At 56.3% G+C, this 11,636-nt stretch overlaps 1 protein-coding gene across 1 annotated transcript; it reads left to right on the top strand.

Moving 5' to 3' along the window:
- The first annotated feature begins 775 nt into the window (after positions 1-775).
- On the top strand, positions 776-6,417 carry EFNB3 (ephrin B3). Its single transcript, XM_032616760.1, has 5 exons — positions 776-897; positions 3,069-3,361; positions 3,531-3,623; positions 3,726-3,830; positions 4,266-6,417. Exons 1-5 carry the CDS (start codon positions 776-778, stop codon positions 4,673-4,675), a joined length of 1,023 nt encoding a protein of 340 aa, XP_032472651.1. The 3' UTR covers positions 4,676-6,417.
- The last annotated feature ends 5,219 nt before the right edge of the window (positions 6,418-11,636 follow it).

Genomic DNA, 11,636 nt, shown 5'->3' with positions numbered 1-11,636 from the left:
TTTGGGATGGGGGAGGAGGGGGCTGCGGGAGCGAAAGGGGCTGGGTTCCTCGGGGTGGAGAGGGCGAGAGCCTTTCTGGATTTGAGGGAGCGGAAGATTCCAACCGCTCGGGCGATCCGAGGGCAGGAGGGGAGGTGGGCAGAAACTAAGCCAGAGCCGGAGAGTTGCAGAGACAAAGGGGGCGTGAGAGACCGCGCGGGGGAGTGAGGCGGGGCGGCGGGGTGAGGGCTGGGAGGTGCGCGAGGTGAGGGAGGTGTGGGGGGCGTGGGCTGCATGATCGCCCGCTCCGACTAGGGCTCCAGCTCCGGTTTTTCTCTCCGCCATCCTCTCCCCCTCCCCGCCTCTCCTTTAACTCCCCCCTCCTGGGCTCAGGACTGGTTGGTTTCCTCCCTTAGCCCGCTGCCCTCAATCCCGGCGAGGCTGGGGCTCCGGCTCGGCGCCCCTTTCCCCGCTCCCTAGCCCGGCGCCCCATGCCGCCCCCGCCCGGTCCCCGGCTCCCCCAGTCCCCCACTTAGGCCCGCTCATAAATACCGGGGTGCCGGCGCGTGGGCCGGGGGCGCAGGGCGCCTGCAGACGGCCCCTGGAAGGGCTTCTGCGGGCGGAGCGCTCCGGAGAGGGGACGCGGGTGGAGCAGGAAGCGGGTCCGCGTGGGAGCGGGGGGCATCAGCCACCCGCGTGGCCGGGGCAGAATAGCCCGGGCGGCCAAGGCAGTCACCCCAGGGGGTGAGCGACTTTGGGGGAGTTGGTGCCCCGCCCCCCAGGCCTTGGCGGGGTCATGGGGGCCCCCCATTCTGGGCCGGGGGGCGTGCGAGTCGGGGCCCTGCTGCTGCTCGGTTTTTTGGGGCTGGTGTCTGGGCTCAGCCTGGAGCCCGTCTACTGGAATTCGGCGAATAAGAGGTGAGCGGCCCGGGGGTGGGGATACCCCACACCCTGTGGGCAGGGAGTCTGGAAGCCTTAGGGATTTTGGGGGCTGGGTTCTCGGAGCTGGGAGGAGGCGGAGGGAGGGTGCTGGTGATCGGATGTGAGCTGATGGGCAACCAGACAGAGGTGGTCTTGGGAGCCAGACTCTCGGGCCACGCACAGAGCTGGATGCGGGTGGTGACAACCATGTGTCAGGAGTTTGAGAGACCCCCAAGGGGCAAGGATTTGAAAGATAATGGGTAGCCGGGAGGACAGTGGAGTGGTTATTTGGGTTTGTGGGAGACCTGTGTGGTGTCGGGGGCTGGGCTTAGAGAGAGCCTGGTTAATGTCAGCTCTCAGGAGAGCAGCTGAGTAGGTGCTGCTGAGGTGCTGAGAGGAAGGGCAGGGTGCCTCCCTCCCCAGAAGGGACTCAGTGGTGGAAATGGGAGGGAAGGGCTCTCAGTCTGGGGGCACTGGGGACAACTACCCCAAGGCTTTTTGACCCTTCTTCACACATCCGTCTCCTAACTCTTGCCCAGAGCCAGAGGGTCTGTGAGTCCTTGGTGGAACAATTTCCCAACCAGAAGATTTTCCTGCCTTCCTGGCTTGGAGATCTCTTTCTGGAAGAAGCCTGGAGCCCCCTAAAGCCCCCACTTTCCCTCTTGCATCTGGAGTCCTGAGGACTCCGTTGCCCCCTCCCCCATCTTTGCTGCAAACTCTTCCATCAGACCCTCTGTTCTGAGGCATGCTTGCTTTGCTCTGAAAAAAGGCCAGGGGTCAGATGAAACTTCAAGCCACACAGAGTAGGACAGAACCCTTGGGAGGTCATTTGGGTCCCTTGCCTCCATGCAGATCCTACTCCCTGTTAGCAAAAGAGTTTTGTGTTTTGAAAACTTCCTAATTGCCTGGGGAGGCTGTGTGAGGCCATGCAAAGAGGGTGTGCTTTGGAGCTCATCAAATCCTAGGTCTTAATCCTAGCTCTGCTGCTTTCTGTTGTGTGGCCTTGGGCAAGTCACTTAACCTTCCTGAGTTTGTATCCTCAATCCTTACAGGTTTTATGAAGATTAGAGGTAAGGTATTTGAACATATTATATGCTCATTAAAGGAGAACTAGGGTAATTATTCTTCCTCTCTTTACTTCACAGCTTCCCTCACATTTCCTGTCCTGGCCTCCCTCCCATATCTCTTGGGGTCTAATCTCAAATGTCTTTTCCCCTCTCAGTCTCCTACCCACCAACTCCCAGATGCAGTTGGAGTATCAGGAGCAGTGTGAGGATGTAAGTTAGGCTTATCCTGATAGAGCTGAGAAAATGGAGTTAGGGTGTTCTGGGAGCTCTTTGGGATGTTGGGGCAGGGAGGGAGGGGGTTATTTGGGAGTCTGGGAAGATACCAAGCAGCAGTCCCCTGTGACCAAGTTCTGAGACCCTGTCTGCAGCTGTTGGCAAGAAGTGCCTGTGCTGGGCCAGTGGCTGCCGGGGCTGAGGGAGATGCGGACTTGTGTCAGCTGTGGGTCGAAAGTCAACTCTTTCAATTCCAAAGCAATAGGGCACTTTCCCTAAGAAGTGTGGGACCTGGGGGAAGTGGGGTACTGAGCAGGGAAATGTCTGGGGCAGCTGTTTCGATTAGCCCCATTTAGGGCCATTGCCAGACCAGGCATTTGTCTCCTGTTACATTGCCTGGGTACTTGGGACACTGGTCTGGATCACCCTCCACACCCCCTCCCCCACCCCGCCCCCTTTGCCCTGAAATCACTGAAATTCAGTGGTGGCCTGTGGGAGGGGAGGCTCTGCCCCCATGGTTGACTGCCATGGAATAGTGAAATCACCCGGGAGGGGTGGGCTGTGTGGTTCCAGAGAGGCCAGCTCCTTAGTAACTGGCATCCTGTTGCCACGGCAACAGGACCGGTGATGGAGTGAGAGATGGCAGTGTGCATGTGGTGAGGGCGGGCTGAAGAGTGCATTTGGGCACACCAAGGGGCAGGAGACCTCTGAGCCTGGCTTCCTGCTGCTTCCGTGAGCTTCCAGAGACCTTAGTGCCTGCTCTGTCAGAACAGACTCTCCACTCAGACAAAGGCTGTCCTGCAGGGATGTGGGGTGAGGGAGGCAAAGCTCTGGGGACCAGACCTCTGACACCTCTCGTCCTTATCCACCTTGCCCTCCTCCCCATAGGTTCCAGGCAGAGGGTGGTTACGTGCTCTACCCTCAGATCGGGGACCGGCTAGACCTGCTCTGCCCCCGGGCCCGGCCTCCTGGCCCCCACTCCTCTCCTAATTACGAGTTCTACAAGCTGTATCTGGTAGGGGGTGCCCAGGGCCGGCGCTGTGAGGCACCCCCTGCCCCAAACCTCCTTCTCACTTGTGACCGGCCAGATCTGGATCTCCGCTTCACCATCAAGTTCCAGGAGTATAGCCCTAACCTCTGGGGCCACGAGTTCCGCTCACACCACGATTACTACATAATTGGTACTGCTGGGCAGCGGGCAGGGTCGAGTGGGGAGGTGCTCCTGGGATCGAGGGCAGATGAGGGAGGGGACCACTGGAGCCACCTCGGGTGGTGTTGGGGCCAGGCATGGAGACAGAATAGGTGTAGACTCTGGAGGGCCAACTTCTCCCTCTGGTTCTTCTCTCCCAGCCACATCGGATGGAACCCGGGAAGGCCTGGAGAGCTTGCAGGGAGGTGTGTGCCTCACTAGAGGCATGAAGGTGCTTCTTCGAGTGGGACAAAGTGAGTGGGGCTGGGGCACACCTCCTAGGGGCCGAGGGGCAGTACCATCGTGGTCAGGGGGCTGCTGTCTCAGCCCCTCTCTCGGCCCTTCCCCGTCTCCAGGTCCCCGAGGGGGGGCTGCTCCCCGAAAGCCTGTGTCTGAAATGCCCATGGAAAAAGACCGAGGGGTGGCCCACAGCCTGGAGCCTGGGAAGGAGAACACAGCAGGTAGGAACCAGGGGTCCAGCCTCCTGTCTTCCCTAGCCTCCTCTGCTCTCGGACCCCAGCTGCCCTAGCTTCACCCTCTCCCTCCCTCCCTCTTCAGTTTTGGGGGCAGTGATACAGGAAAGAGGAGAAGAGAGGATGGGAGGGTGGGAGGGGAATGGAAGCCAAATGAGGAAAAGACTCAATCAGAACTAATTAGCCAAGTCAGTGCTTCAATCAGTGCTGTCAGAGAAGGGGGGAGGACTCCTTGGCATGGAGCTGAAGGGCTGGACACACCTGGATTCCGAGTGGGGCTTGGACGGGAGGGGAAGTGGGGTCCCCAAAGGGCCTGGGCACTGCTGGGGAAACCCATGGGGACCCGCAAAGATGGGTGTCCAGATGCCCGGGTGGCTCCTTCAGCCCCACCCCCTCTTTCCTCCTTCACCCCTTCCCTGCCAGGTGACCCCACCAGCAATGCAACCTCCCGGGGTGCTGAAGGCCCCCTGCCCCCTCCCAGCATGCCCGCAGTGGCCGGGGCAGCAGGGGGGCTGGCGCTGCTCTTGCTGGGCGTGGCAGGGGCTGGGGGTGCCATGTGTTGGCGGAGACGGCGGGCCAAGCCTTCGGAGAGTCGCCACCCTGGTCCTGGCTCCTTCGGGAGGGGAGGGTCTCTGGGCCTGGGGGGTGGAGGCGGGATGGGACCTAGGGAGGCTGAGCCTGGGGAGCTAGGGATAGCTCTGCGGGGCGGTGGGGCTGCAGACCCCCCCTTTTGTCCCCACTATGAAAAGGTGAGTGGTGACTATGGGCATCCTGTGTACATCGTGCAGGATGGGCCCCCCCAGAGCCCTCCAAACATCTACTACAAGGTATGAGGGCTCCTCCGACCTGGCTGTCCTGGATCCAGCCCTTTGTGGGGTGCTCCTCCAGTTTAATTCATGGTTTGAGGGACACCTCTAGCATCTCCTTGGCCCCCTTTGCCCCTCCAGCTCCTTTGCTCCTCCTGGCTCTCGCCTCTTCTCCACTTTTAGGATTCCCTAAGACATCCACCCAACGACCGCCTGCCCTCTGGTTGGCTGTGTGTGCCCCTCTCTGTCTCTGTGTTCCTAGGTCCTATTCCCCTGGGAAGGGGGCAAAGATTCAGCCTCTTCGTCTAACCGTGACCCAGGGATCCTTGTCCCCCTCACCCACTGAGAGCTAGGGGTGGGAACAGTCTGTCTTTTGGTTGGCACCTCTTTCTGCCTCTCACTGTTTTTCTCTTCTTTTCTCCTCTCTCTCTTATTTTCTGTCTCTCTCTTCTGTCTCTAGGTCTGTTCCTCTTCCCTAGCATCCTCCTCCCTGTACCTCCTTTTATTTACCCTCTTGGCTTCTTATCCTGTACCTCTCCCATCTCCAGGGTGGGGGCATCAAAGCATTTCTCCCCTCAGCTCCCTCTTCTGACTTCTCTTACCAACCACTCCCCTCAGTCTGCCAAAAATGGGGGCCTTATGGGGAAGGCTCTGGCACTCCACCCCAGCTCAGGGCATGGGTAGCAAGGCCTCCTCCTCTGCCCTGCCCCAGGCCTCTACATATTTACTCCAGCGATTTGGGATGGTTGGGTCATGACAGCTACCATGAGAAGTGTCCCGTTTTGTCCAGTGGCCAATAGCAAGCTATGAACCAGTCAGGACACATGTGGACTTGGTCTGATGCTGAATGGGCCACTTGGGACAGGAAGTGACTTGCTCCAGACAAGAAGTGACCAGGCCTGGACAGAAGTGGCCTGGGAAGTGGAAGCAGTGCAGCAGGAACTGGAAGTGCCTTCATCCAGGACAGGAAGTAGCACTTCTGAAATAGGAAGTGGTCTGGCTGGAACCGGAAGTGGCTTAGTCTGGGGGGTGGGGGGAGGTGGATGGTTCTTACTCTGTGGAGAAGGGCGGGCAGGAAGAACTTCCCGTTTCAGGAGGAAGCTGGAACTTACTCTAAGAAGATCGGGTGGACTGAGGTTCTTCCTAGTATTCAGTGTCACGTGCTAGGATCTCCCTTCCCTTGTTCTCTGTGCTGCTTTTAGGACAGCTAAGGTGGCTGCCATCTGCCATGGCAGGCTCAATTTGTCTTGTTCTTCCCTTTCCATATCCCAGTATAATCTCTGTTATTCAACAGGATGACCCCAAGAACCCACGTGTTGTCCCCAGTAACCTGGATGGCAGTCTTGTTCATCACATTCTCCATTTCCTACTCCCTTCAAACTCAACACAGCTCCCTTCTTAGTGACCAGAATGGTGGCCTACTGACTGGTCTAGCTGACAGTGGTCCTTAGCAACAGCCAGTCTTTCCATAGTGACCAGCTGATACCTCTTCCTGCCCACTAGTGCACAATTGGGTGTTGCCTCAGTTTCCTCCCAGCTCATTTCCTTTAGGTCAGAGCTGCCTTTGGGCACCACGTCGGCCACCTCAATCACCAGCCAAGATGGTTGCTTTGTCCACCAGAGGTCAAGCTATCTCTCTGGTGCTGTAGTTCCCAGCTCCTTCCTGATTTTTCTAATCGCTCCTTCCAGAGAACAGGAAGTTGATATTGCCATGGGGGAGGTGGCGGGGTATGGCCGTCACCTCAATAGTTTTACTGTAAAAGGGAAATTTGAACAACAAAAACCAAAAAAAATAAAAAACTTCAAAAGTTGATGAGAAGGCTGGAGAATGACTGGACGTGAATTGGGGCAGAGAACTGGTGATTAGAACAGCTTTTCAGCCGAGTGTTGAATTGCATGAAACCAAGGGGTAGGGAGGGGGTTGTGTTGGATGGGTGAGGTGGACAGGGCCTGGCTGGAGGAGGGGAGTGTGGTCATGGGCTGGGCGATGAGGCTGAGGAAAGCAGCCCCTGCCAGGGCAGGGAGAGAGGAACCCAGGTGGCAGTGGGTTGCCAATACATCCAAATGGGGCTGTCTGTGAATATGTGTTCACTCACGGGGGAAAGCCCAAGTGTCTATTGCTAAACCAAGTATCAGATTCAAGGCAAGTCTCAGTCGGAAATAAAGTGGAAAAAACATGCTCACGTGTTCAATCTATTCCCTCCCACTCCTGCCCAAAGCACTCCTGTGCCCAGAAGACTCAGGGACCCAGGCATCAAGCTGCCTATCCCGTGGCTCCCTGTGTACCCATAACCCAGGCTCTTCTCCCCCTAAAACCCAGATGCCCAGTCCCCTAGACTCAGCCCCATTCTCCAACCACAAAAGCAGCAGTGAGGAGCATCGCTGCAGCCAGTCGGTGGGGGTCACAACCTCTGACCTGCCTGCCCCTCCCCTGACTTTAGGTCCCCTCCCGCTGTCTCCCATCTGCCTGGAGGTCAAGGGGTCCTCCTGCCCCTCCTCTGTCTAGTGGGACCCCTGCCCCTCCCCCTGTCTGAGCAAGATGCCTGGGTCCCGAGAGGTGCAGGCACTGTAGGAGGGGAGTTGAAAACTGGGAGGCCAGGTGCTGGGCTGTCTGGAATTTACTCCTGCCTTCTAAGCCCACACTGGAGCTGCCCGAGGTGGGGAGGCTGGAGGGGGTGTGGAAGGGCTGGTTCCTGCCCCTTAGTGGGGGTTGGTTGTCATGGCAACATCCCCTTCTTCACACAATGGGAAGCCCCCCTCAGCCTCCCGCGTGGATGGAGCCGACAGCCCCATCGCTGGCTATCAGCCTCAGGGACTTGGCAACCGTCACTATGGCAACCCAGAGCCCAGCAACAGGGCCCAGTTGAGAGAGGGAGGGGTCCACAACTGGGGCAGGGCTGTGTGTGCGAGGGGGCAAGGGAGCCATGGAAGACTCCCCTACACGTATATCCAGAGGCACAGGTGGAGAGAAGAGAGGGAAGAGAAGTGGGGATAAATAGTCTCCGTGACAGACAAACATCTCACCAAAGCAACCGAGACATCATAACATGCCGAGAGACCGGAAGACACCTGGGGACAGATGCACAGCTGGGGAGAGGAACAGCACATTCTGCACATTACCCTGGGACACACCCCTTCAGAGAACTGGCATCTATAGACGCTCCTCTCCCCAGACATTAACAATGCCAGATCTAGAGCCTTCCACATGTGTAGTGATCTTTTGAGCTATTTGAAAGCTCAGGTGACTTCCACACAGAAAAACACATGCCATCCTATTCGCTTTCTAGGTACAAACACACAAAAACACTCCTAGGGTAACAAGTACAACAAAGCAAGAAGAGGTGCAGGAAGACATCCATTCATTCATTCATTCATTCACTCAGCATCATATTAGATGTCTGCTTTGTTCCAGGTACTATTTCAGGCACTGGTAGTATGAGGTGAATAAGGCAAAGCCCCCGCTTTCATGAAATCCACATTTTGGTGGGGAACAGCATAATAATATTTCTGGTAGTGATAAGTGATATAAAAAAACAGAGTGAAGAGGATGGAGAGTATCAGGAAGATGCTTTAAATTAGGAGGTCAGGAGGGTCCTTCTGAAGAGGTGACATTTGTTCAGGACCTTGAATAATGAGGAGTATGGAAGGCAGGCACTATGGGGAAGGGCAGAGCAGAAAGACGGAACAGCAAGTGCAAAGCATAGAGGTGAAATCTCGACAGGCTTGGGAATAGTGAGAAAGACCACAACCACACACATGTTCTAGATGCGTCCTGTCTTTCCCCAGCCTCAGCGTGTAGGGTAGCAAGTGACCAAGGAAGAATCCACATTTAGGAAGTTGATCTAACTCCGTCTTCCATTTTTTCCCCTTTGTTTCTTTCTTTCTTTTTTTTTTTTGACCTAAAAACATGCTTTTTTACTTCATTATAATAAATACAAAGAAATCAGCACACAAAATACATTTCCAGATAAACACACCAGTTTTATAGAAAAAGATATAAACATTTACTTTAAGGTCTGGGGTGGGAGGGGGTCCCCTTTGTTTCTTGTGTGGATGTGAGCTGTGTTTTCCTCAACTAAATTTTAGGCTCTGGGAAGGCAGGGATAATGCTCTGAGATTTTGGGGCTGTGGTACAGCTGCTGGTACAGAGTCTAGAGCAGAGTGGGAGTAAAGGATGTGAGAGAGCTGGGGACCACAGAACGTAAACCCAGCATAGGATGGAGGCTGTCCTGGGGGCTGTGCTGCAGACAGAAGCTCACACTTTTCCATCCTTCCGAACAGAAGCAGGATGTAAATTAGGTTGAGGTATGTATGTTTGTGTATGTGGTCTATGTTGAGGATTTTAAGAAAAGGAGAACAGAGCAAAGGGTTGCAGTGGGAATTTCTGATGGGGAATGGTTGACATCACAACTGGAAATGTAGTTAGAATGAAAAACAGAGCTTCCTAAGTGGAGTCACAAACGTGGGGCATCCCCTTCCCTAGAGAGAGTTTCAAGATCTGTAGGCAGGCTGGGAGAAATGTGGCAGGCTGGTTTGGAGGCAGGGGGCTAGCTGGGATGGGCTCAGAGAGTTGGGTGGGGGTAGGGAAAAGGATACAGAATAAATGGCAGTGAAAACTCAGCACAGGAGAGAGATGTTTGAAAGGCAGCAGCAAAGGTGGAGTCCTGTAGGGAGTTCTGAGGGGCCAGGTCCTAGGGTCCCCTGATTCCCAGAAGGAATCGAAGCATTCCACGGCCTGGCTCTCCCACTTCCCTCAGTTGCCATCAGAAACTCAGGCATCAGCTCCCTCCAATCCAAGTGGCTAGTGGTGGTGGTGGGGAGATTCAGCAGCCTCAGGGGGCGGCAGCTGGTGAGTGGGGAGGAATCTGTGTGCTCAGCAAACAGCAGCCTCGGTGCCCAGTGGCTGCTTCCTCCCTCATCAATCAGCCCAGCCAAATGTCCTTGCATTCCCACCACCCCAAGGGGACTGGGGCTGGGCCAGGGTCCCCAGGGGAGTGAGATGGGATGGGTGGGGGCAGGGGGGTTGGTGCTTGGCTCCCCATCTCTTGGCCTCTGTTCTCTCCTCTCCTGGAAGCTCTCTGCTGTTCGTGTCATGGAACGGACTCCCTCCTGGTGCTACCATCGTGAGGGCATCAGCTACAAATCACCTGTGGGGGTCTGCTCGTGGTGGGCGGGGTGCGGGGGGGAAGAGGGATGAGTCAGGGCTGAAGAGGAATCTACTCTGGTTCTCACGGGACTGGCCCCGGGCACATTCAGCAGGGAGGCTGCTGGCACAGGGGCTCTGCGCCCCCGGCTGGCCTCTCCATCCCCGACGGATGCTCTGACAGCAGGCTGAGACCTGGACCAGAGAAATGTCCTCCCTCTTCTCACCTTTTCCTAGCCCCCAGCCCTAACTCCCCACTTCCCACCACAATCCAAAGGGCCAGCCCCCAGCTCACCCTAAATCTGCTGCTCCCCCTTGGGGACTGGGGCCTCCAGACCTTAGCCTCTGGCTCACTCTCCCCCCTCCTCAGCCCTTGCTCCCCTCAGGGACCCAGGCGTCCTGCCCACTCCCTTCACCATAACAACCATTCTTTTGGAGTTGCTTAAGACTTTAATATCATTTCATTAAGTCAGCTAGTTCAGAGAAGGTTGGGGGCACAAAGAGACTGGGGTGGGCAAAAAAGGGCCAAGGTAGGGGGGAAGCAAGGGAAGAGCTCCCTCTCTCCGTGGAGATGGCCCTGAGAAATCAAATATTGACAGTGAGAGAACAGAACTTATTAAAGCTGGGACAGGGGTGTGTGTGGGGAGCTGTGGGAATGGCCGGATGCCTGGGTTCTGAGAGTAATGAAGGGCCTGGGAGGAGGGAGTGCCTGAGGCTGGGAGGATGCAGTGAGATGAAGGGTTCTGTCGTACAACCCTTCTGCCCATTTCTTTTGCGAGGTACTGAGTCTTGCTACCCTGGCTGTTTCTCAGCTGTCCCCTAGAGCTCCTGGGGACAAGACCCCCATCACAGCTGTGGCTGCCCCCCCTTTCATCCCTTCTCCCTACCTCCACCTCTGTTGATGAGCTTCAGTGGCGTTTAATCGGATTGAGCAGTAATTAGCAAAGCAAGATGTTTGATTACCTATTTAGCATAATGTAGGGGCTGGGATCCCTAGGCACAGCCAAGGCCAGTGGGGGTGGGGGGTGGTTCAGAAAAGAAATGGGGTCTACACAACATTCCTTTCCCTGAGGGAGCCATGAGCCCCGCCTATAAGTCTCCCCATCCTGTGCCTCCCCTCAAATCTTCACTCCTCTGGGACTTTCTCCCTGGGGGATCTGACCAATCATGCCACCTCTCTGCCACCCACTGCCTAACTGGTTAGAGGATCACCCACTTAGCCCCACTTGCTGTGCAGCTGATTTTGGGGTGTGGCAGGACCCCTCTCTCCTTCAATCCGCGCCCTCAGCAACAGGAATGTGGGCTGGGCAGGAGCTCAGAGACCTCCTTTAAGGATAATGGGGGGGTGCCAAGGGCAGGGGTTGTCAATTCTGGAAATAAAAATGGGGTAGGTAGGATGGTGAGGTCAGAGCTGGGCTCAGGTGTGGATTAATCCACAGGCCCTTCAGGAGTACCAGGGACTGCCAGTCCTTGCCCTGCCAGACTGGCATAATGAGACTCGTCAGGTGTGAACATCAACCAGGAAAAGGGGGAACTGAGGTGCCAGCTTCTCTCCTCCAGCAAAGAAAATGTCATCAATTTAGCTCCTCATGGAAATGTAATCAGTGGGCTCGCTGCGGGCTTTGTCTTAATTAGGCACTATTGATGGAAGCAGGGAGGGTGCCTTCCCATCCCCCTGACTCGCTTCCTCCCTGCATCTTCCAGGCCTCCCTAAAGCTTCCACCAGCCCCAGGTACGGCTCAGTCTTCCAGGCGCCTCTTCTGGCACCCCGGCCCGCAGCGCCCCCTAGCACCGGCTGCCGTCTGCCCCTCCTCTCACACCCCTCTCCTGTCGCTTCCCCACGAC

The sequence above is a fragment of the Phocoena sinus genome, chromosome 20, assembly GCF_008692025.1.
Source record: "Phocoena sinus isolate mPhoSin1 chromosome 20, mPhoSin1.pri, whole genome shotgun sequence".
In the NCBI taxonomy this organism is placed as follows: Eukaryota; Metazoa; Chordata; class Mammalia; order Artiodactyla; family Phocoenidae; genus Phocoena; species Phocoena sinus.
The sequence above is the reverse complement of the archived record's forward strand: the minus strand, read 5'-3'. Positions and strand labels throughout refer to the sequence as shown.